This window comes from Morchella sextelata (assembly GCF_020137385.1).
Source record: "Morchella sextelata strain SCLS chromosome Unknown scls_5, whole genome shotgun sequence".
NCBI classification, from domain to species: Eukaryota; Fungi; Ascomycota; class Pezizomycetes; order Pezizales; family Morchellaceae; genus Morchella; species Morchella sextelata.
The window spans coordinates 423,067-431,592 of NW_025408620.1; the positions used below are offsets into that span (position 1 = coordinate 423,067).

General features: G+C 43.4%; 2 protein-coding genes across 2 annotated transcripts; one reads left to right on the forward strand and one right to left on the reverse strand.

The window, feature by feature from the left end:
- Nucleotides 1-319: 319 nt before the first annotated feature.
- On the reverse strand, nucleotides 320-1,154 carry H6S33_010619 (uncharacterized protein; the record flags this gene model as incomplete). Its single annotated transcript, XM_044842572.1, has 3 exons — nucleotides 320-595; nucleotides 650-990; nucleotides 1,058-1,154. The coding sequence occupies 3 exons, from the start codon at nucleotides 1,152-1,154 to the stop codon at nucleotides 320-322; spliced, it is 714 nt and encodes a 237-aa protein (XP_044696549.1).
- Nucleotides 1,155-1,916: 762 nt separating this feature from the next.
- H6S33_010620 (uncharacterized protein) lies at nucleotides 1,917-8,299 on the forward strand (the record flags this gene model as incomplete). The annotated part of the gene is made up of 8 exons (XM_044842573.1): nucleotides 1,917-2,011; nucleotides 2,079-2,148; nucleotides 2,194-2,358; nucleotides 2,421-2,653; nucleotides 2,716-2,970; nucleotides 3,025-6,637; nucleotides 6,697-7,890; nucleotides 7,961-8,299. 8 exons carry the CDS (start codon nucleotides 1,917-1,919, stop codon nucleotides 8,297-8,299), a joined length of 5,964 nt encoding a protein of 1,987 aa, XP_044696550.1.
- Nucleotides 8,300-8,526: the final 227 nt, after the last annotated feature.

Below are 8,526 nucleotides of genomic sequence, written 5' to 3' on the forward strand. Positions count from 1 at the left end.
GTGAGGTCTATTGCGGTGCGTTCGCGGGGTGACATTGTATTAATTTTAATAGGACAAATCCACAACCTAGAGCATGATATCTATAAAGTACTGCATATATGTACTGATATACATGTTTGTTTAGTAGTATCGGTTGCGTTTGGGCTCTCCCACCGAAACAGTAACTGAGCGATGCCTCAAGCCATTTGTAGAAAGTTCAGCTACACTAAATAATTGTACGCAGTGAGAAACTTATTTGATCCTAGCAAATGCTTTATCTTTTATGTACTTGACCGACCAGATACCAAGTAATTTAAGAATGTACATCAGACCGTCACTATTAGTAGCGGCAGTAAGGTACGTGGCTCCACGAGGCACCTTCCAGCTTAACAAATTCTTCTTTAACCACGACCGCCCACCCCATCTGAGCATCCCCCATCTGAACACCCTCCATCTTAAGATCATTCTCCATCTTTAGATACTCTTCTTTCATCTCCACATCCTCCATCTTGATATCGAGCTCGGGTTTGAATTCCGTTTCTGTCTTGATTTTGTGTTCAGTCTTGATTTCGTGTTCAGTCTTGATTCCAGGCTCAGTCTTGATTTCGAGTTCAGACTTGATTTCAGACTCAGCTTTGATTCCAAGCCCAGTCTTGACTTGGAATTCAACCTTGATCTCGAACTCAACCTTGATTTCAAACTCAGACTTTATTCCAAACTCAGGTTCAATGTCGAACTCAGTCTTGTCCTCCAAGTCCTCTTTGACTTCTGGTAACTCGATATCGTCCTCCAACTTAAACTCCATCTTAACTTCAGGCTCGACAATAATCTCATTTCTTAGCGGTTGGGTTGCTTCGAGTTGTCTGCGGTTTACCTCCAACTGTTGTCCACGCTCTTCGAGTGCCGCCCGGCGCTGTTCAAGATCTACCTCCAACTGCTGCCCCACGTTATCCCCCCTCTGAATAGCTCCTCTATTCTGTCCGCCTTGATCATGATGATCAAGTAATTCTTCTGAGCCATTATATCAACTCACTTAACATCTTATTTCGCTTTATAGTAGGGGAAGTGTGGTACGAACCTGCGGCTAGACTCTCAGCTTTCCTCCGTGCTCTCGCGAGCGCACTAATCCTCGCTGCCGCTCTACACTGCAACCTCCTATGACTGATTCCTCCCATTTGGTTAACTGAGAGCTAAGCGTTGGTTCGATAAGAGAAAATGTTGCTTTGAAACGAAGTCGATAGGATGGATAAGTAGCTGTATAGAGGTAATAGAAGAAAAAAGGAGAGCGATCCGAGATATTAAATATGTTATACTTATGCATGAACGTCGAATCCTTGGCGTGTGATCTGATGTTTTGTTGAGGGTGTCCGAAAGCTAAGATAATGTAACACTTTATGGGCATGTAAGCCCGTGCTCGTTTCAATACATGTAGGCAAATGAATAAAATGGTTGGTGTTCATCAGTGAAGTCAATCCAGTTTTGGTATTGAATATCAATAGAAATGTTGAATGATAATACATGACTTACGTGGCTGTATCTGGGGTGGCATTGGCCTTGCTTCCGCAACGCTCTTAGAGCATCTAAACCCACAGGCAAGCTTTAGACTTCTACCCGCTAGTAAAGGATGCCTGCATACGCGTAGATTCTCTTGCTAACTACGAACTAACTAAATGAACACGTCTTCTCTGCAAGGCTACAGTCTGCCAACCTTTGGGGCTTTCGTCGAGTGATAATCCATGAATAACGTCTTGATTGACGTCATGTGTGGAATTGGCATCAAGTACTCGCCGAACTCATACCAGGAGTATCCTAGGAAATAAACTTAGAGTGTGTATTGACTTTGGCTCGCCGTGCACATATGTGGACCACATAAATCAGCACCACCACATCGCTCAGTATCCAACGGCTAGTCACGTAGCAACCAGGGACAAGACACTATGGAACTATCAACCCTTTTAGATCCTGTGGATGCTTTGGCCTATCATTTTAGGTCCTTTGGTGCCGAGCTTGCTGCAAACAAAACGCCTCTCAGGTTTGTCAGACTATTCCTTGTTCCACTCCACACTCCTTCAGAGCTGATCACAGTCATCTTCTGGTAGGATCCCTTCCTCGCTGAAATCACAACTCAACGAGAAACTTGGTACGTCCGGATTGGAAGGGACTTTAACCGTAAGCTCATCTTGCTTCTGAGAAGCCGTATCCTAACCAAACTAGGCTCCTTACAGTTCTAAGACCACCGCGAATCTTGTCAGCTCTATCAGCAATGAAGACTTTGAGCGGTGGTGCCTGCTAGATGCCACAGCATTCATCTTTGTTACAAGAATTCTCCTCGAAGCAGAGCCTTGTCTAGCAAAAGATCAGGGCTTTTTTCGACTGATAGTGAGTATCTTACTTCTGGTAAGACTTTAGATACTCTTCATAGACGAGATCTAACGGCTTAGGAGGCTCTTGAAACGTTGCGGGATCAGAGTAGCGAACTATCGATGCCAGAGAGACTGTTGACTATATACAAAAATACCATTGGAGAGTCCCTTGCCGCCAAGTTACTTGATACCTTTATTGACTGCGAGGAGTCTGGATTCTCGAGACGTTGGGCAGGCATGTTGCTTGTTGAGCTATTGGAAGAATCCGAAGGAAACAAAGATCGTGTTTGGAAAATGCCCCACAAGTTTTTGTAGGATCCCTGCTTAGATTACAAAGCGCTCGTTTCCATTGCTGATGGTTGATTTGGCGTAGCAAGGATATAGGAGAAATCATTATTAGTGAAGGTGATAGGATATTGAAGATAGTCGCGGGCAAGATCATTTGGCAGTTAACGCAGGCCATCGAGGGTGAAGAGGAGATACGGCAACGCTTACCCACGTTTTGCCAGCCAGATATAGCTGGGGATTTTACTAAGGGATTCCCCTTGCAGAGCGGTTCACAGTGGGAGAGTGGATTTGCTAGTTTCATCAATGAGATGGAACTAAATAGATATGACCTGGACCTTGAGTAAGTACATCTTATAAGTCCCCATTATTACCATTTAACTTGAACGAAGAATAGTCCTCCAAATGGCTACACCGCTGCCCAGGTTATGCTCGGGAAAAACAGCCCCATAAGTTCTGACATTGGAGCAATCACGATAAATATCGCCGAAATCTTCAGCATATATATTCCACCAAATGTGGATCGCTCTCCCGACTGGGTAGATCTTAAAATCGTTAATATTAGCAAGATCGAGTTCACAAAGCAAATCTTAACCGAGAATTCAATGAATGACCTCATGTACTTCAAACTTCATTTACACGACTACGACCAGGATGGGTATCTTTATCTACTCTCGATGCGACCGTCTTCAGATTCAGATAGCATTACAATTCTATGCTATAAGAACGAGGCGGAAGTCTTTGCTGGAGACATAGAGAAATGTCGAGAAAAGGTGCTGCTGCGTAGGGGTAGACGGCAGATAAGTAGTGCACCATTAAGGGATATACAGGCAAACCCCGAATACCGCAAATCCCAGCAAGAGAAGATAAATGAACTTGAACGGCACCGAGAAGATATTTTGAAGGTGTTGGAGAGTCCAACAGCCAAGAGTGATGATTATGCTAGTTCACTGACAGATCCAGATGAGTTCGAGGACGGATGGGATATGAGTCTATCGGGATATAAAGCGGTGGGACCGCAAAAGGGTGAGAGCGATATAAAGGAGAGGGAGAAAGAAGATGCGAGAATTGATCCAATGGCGGCAGGGATATCAGAAGAAGTCATTATTATCAACCCTACCAAGAAGCCCTCAACACCCGAACTATTAAGACAAGGACAGCGCACACCTATCTCTTCTCTCAAAGACCCTACCAAGACATCTGATATTATCCCCGAGTCAAGTCTCGCTGCCCCCATCACCCCCGACTTTGACCCCAAACATATCCGCGAAGCTACCACGGAACGCTTTTCGTCATCTCTAAGACCTTCAGCATCCGCTCATGAGTTGCAAAAGGTTATGAAGTCAAAGTTACCGCCTATAAATAGTTCCCAGCCACCCAGAACCACAAATTCCAACTACAAAAAAGGTCTGGAGGAAGTTTTTGAGATTCTCAAGGGGAAAACGCCTAGTAAATTATGGGATAATCCGAGGCATCATCCAGATACATTCGCAGACGAGCAAAGAGAAGCCAAATTATCAATGAAGACCTCAACGTTGAAAAGGCCGGCAACACCCCAAAAAAAACACGAAAATATATATAAACCGAAGCCTGCTAGCAGTGCCAAGCTTTTGAAACTCCCTTCAGAAGCTTTAATGGTTCATGGAGAATCTACAAAGTCAAAAACTGAACACTTTGACATCCCAGTGATGGATAATTCACATAAGAAATTAAAAGATAATCGCTCGTTTTCAATTTCCGAGAAAGAGCCTTCTCGAAATTCACCAGTTAAAGAAAACAGTTTACCCATCCCAGTTGAAAAAAAGTCTAAGGAAACCATTAAATCTTCGGTGTTTGGTATCCCCGATGATCTAAAGAAATTGCAGACCCCTCCTCATACTTATGGGACAAAAAACAGAGCAAAGGGGGCATCCAAGCCAAAAGGGAAGACTTTAAACAAAGACGGTCCCCCAAATAAGAATAACTTACAGGTAATGGCTACCAAGTTAGCCAAGACTCGTATCCCGCCTGTGAAAATAGATAAGGAAATATTACCACCATCAGATGATGCTAGTATTTGGGAGTTACCTGTATCTGAGGAATCAGAAATAGAGTCGAGAAACGAGAAAAAGAAAGGAACGATAGACCTCAAAATGTTGTCCCCGAAGAAGCCAGCTCCCAAGTCGAGGCAACCTATAAAACCAAAACCACCGCCCAAGAAAAGGGTTTATGGAAAGAAATCTGTGGCAAAACCGGAACCAAAATCAAAAGAAATTATTTCAAACTCTGACAAAGAGTTGGAAGTAGAATCTCCACCTACACAGAAGCAAAAGCAGAATTCTAGATCAAGGAACAAATATATTCCAAAGACTGTGCCTGATAAAATAAGTTTTGAGCAAGACAACAAAGATAAATCGGATGATCAAGTGGCTGCCTACTCGCTCAGGCCAAAGGTGAAACCGAGGCCGAAACCAAAATCAAGGAGTGCCCCTGCATCTGGATTAACAAATCGCACATTACCCAAACGCAACGAAGATGAGCAGATGAAATCCTCAGAAATGGAGTCAATTCGTGCATCAACACCTCCAACTCCAACACCGAAGCCGAGGAAAAAAGAACTAGCCAAATTGACCCCGGCAAAACGTACAGTGTTTGAAGATAGTGATGATGATGAGCATGCAAGGCCTTCTTCTCAAAGGTCGGGTTCAAAGACTGCTTTAAAATCTGTCTATGCATTAAGATCAGCTAAACATAATGAAAGTGAAGAAAACTGGTTGGAATCTTTGAAACAAAAGAAACCTCCCACTACCTCGACAAAAATAAAGAATGCTATGGAAGTCATCCTGGCATCGGTACCTACTAAACGTGCTGCTTCTCCAGATGGCAATGATGATAATGTCAATAGAGGTGACATTGGCCCGCTAAATAAGAAAAAAAAGCCGGAACAATCAAAGATTAGCCAAACGACCGAAAAGGCACGTCGACGGCCGCTTTCAAAGAAGGCCCTAGAAAATTCGAAAAAGCGCTTAAAAACAGACGCGCCCCTTAATACAAGTGAAGCAGACCAGGATAGTTCATGGAGGCCCAAAACTCGTCTGCAAGCGAAGTTAGAACTTGCCAAAAGTTCTGTCGAAACCAAGAAGGCTAAGATAGATAAGGCAAAAATTCCTAAAGCAGACTATAGTGAAGAATCTATCGATGAGGTTAGAACTACGGGTCAATCATCCAAGAAATCTAGTCGTAGGGTGCGCCAGCGAAAAACTGTTCTGAGCGAGGAATCTTGCGAGGATGATTTTGAAGAAGCCTCTTTGAAGCCATCGAGTGCTATAGTTATCAAAACTTCCGAGAAAGAGTATTTTCCTCCAAAGGATAAGACCGATCTCACTGATAATAAAAGTTCGTCCAGCGAATCGGAAATAGGAGGGAAAACTTTTATAAGCCGAGTGATTTCTGATGATGGCTCCCAGAAACCGGATGAATCTCAATTAAATAAAAGGGGAGTACTCCCTACAGACTCTAAGGGAGCTTTCGGAGAGAATCAGGCACCTACTGCGGTTATGAGCTTGGCGGTGTCTAGCACACATCATGTTCCTAACAGGTCTAAAAACCCTCCGGAAAATCATTTCCGGGGCTCGGCACTACGACACAAACGGAACCAAGAAACGCTATTAACTTTGGCTACACCGAGAAAGTTAATCAACGACCCAAAAATATCGCAAGCCCACCCAGGAGCCCTCATCGATGACCGTTTAGCAAGAAAAGCACAGATAATCTCGTGGGGTTCCAATGGCCCCCAAAACCAAGGCCGAACACCCATTATAGAGAAATCTAACGCGATTAGTGTTATAAGAGAAGGCGAATTCTCTACTGATGGCAAAGAATATAGCGAGGAGGATACTTCGTTTTCCAGACCAGAGAGAGGCTTGGGCCTAGTGATTATTAAAAGTGGTGACGAAGACCGCGTCATTATCCGGAAGAAAGCAAAATCGAGCCCATCTATTCGTTTCGATAAAAAAGACATAGAGACGGTGGTAATCTACTTTAAAATTAGAATTGGGACTTCATTGCACAGACTAATTTGTTTTTTTAGATCGGTATGGATGGGAGCCCCTTGATCACGCCTATGCGCCTAGTTAGTGCTCCGACTGAGCTTCTTAGTAGTAACGGGAGCGATGATGAGTCACGACACTCGAGTCCTGTTGATTCAAAAGATGGCATTGATGCTGTTTCCGATTTTGAAATCGGGGATATAGGCAATGGCGACCAGGAATTTCCGGCTATTCAAGACGTATATATGCCTGAAAAATGTGAGCCAGGAGATAAGGAGCAAGACGATACTTTGCGAGAAGCAGAGCTTACCACCACAGGGGAGAAGGGTTCCCATCGTCAAGCCCCTGTTAAACAAAGAGTTAACATAATTGAACTTTCGTCTGACTCGTCCGATTCGGAAGCCAGGCACCAACACCGGGTGCCAAAGCAACCTTCTAAGCGTTCCTACTCGAAGCCAAATAAAAGTTTTAATCTGAGAAGATCGCCCGGAGTTCTCGATCTCGTAAAGGCGGAAGATTCCTTTTCAGCTACCAAGGAAAACCTGCCTGTGCTTGATAGTTATGTCCACCAGAAATCCGGTAAAGATTGGAACCGCCGTGTTATACACCAAAGTCCTAGGGTTTTTGTGTCTCCCGGTCAAGGGTTGCAATATATACATTCCAGAGAAGATCCTGAGGGTAGTAAACCTTTAGATAAAAGGGAGCCTCCAGCAATGAAAAATATATTCGCAGAACACGAATATACACCTACAATAGCAAGGAATATAATCTCGGGAGCGAAGATAGCCGCAGATTCAAACGCCTCGGAGATATATGTGGGTAGAAAGATCCAGAAAACGGGGTTTTCCAAGTGGCTTCAAGAATCAGGATTCAAGAAGGTAGCAAACGATAGCCATGACAACCGAAAAGTCCACCACATTTCAAAAGGTGGTTCGCAGTCAAGAGATCCGGACAAGACGCTGGTAAATGAGAGCGGTCACGGCGAATCTGAAATGAGTCAAGAGCGTGAGCAAAAACAACAACGGAATAATTATGGGAAAAGGACCTTGGGTAATGAAAGTGATGATTCAGACACTGATACTAGTGACTATGAAGACTCTGGTACCGACGATGAGGGCGACGAGAATGACGAGGATGAGGACGAAGAATCTTCGGAGGATGAACATCAACAATGGCGCCAGTCAGTGCCGGATCACCACTTAGAAAGTTTATCAGTCTTAAACCAGATTTCTCGGGTATGCCAACCTGAGTGAAAGATATTAATAACAATAAAATTAAAATGAAGCATAGCTAATCTGTCTTTAGGGGCTTCTAAGATATCTTATGAGTGGTGAGGAGCTAGCTATGGAAATCATCAACGACTTTGAAAAGAACGGGAGAGAGATAGCTGAGCAGTTGGGTACATCTCATAGGCGTGAATATGAAGAATTTTTGACAAGAGTAAAGTTGGGAGAAAAGAAAGTACAAATGGAGCATGCTAAAATAATGGAAGCTGTTGGGGAAGATTTTTCTGAAATCACGAGGAGGTCGGAGAAGTTGAAAGATGTGAGAACAAAATTAAGAAAGGAGTACGAGGTTTTAGACGTCACAATATCGACTATGATGGCTAACTTGGAGGAAGACCTTGAGAAATCGATGCTATAGATGAGGTGGTTAGATTATGCTTTTCTTTGACTTCTATAGCTGTTTGAGAGCTAACATTGAACTAATCATATGGAGAGCTTAACTGTATCTATTCAAATTGCTTGAACTACTTCAAAATGAATGATATATAAGAGCTCTTAGTAAATACGTCAATCACCTACATCATGTTCAATGTGTAATATTCTGAAATATATCCTTGCAGATTTTACGGCATATAGGACACAACT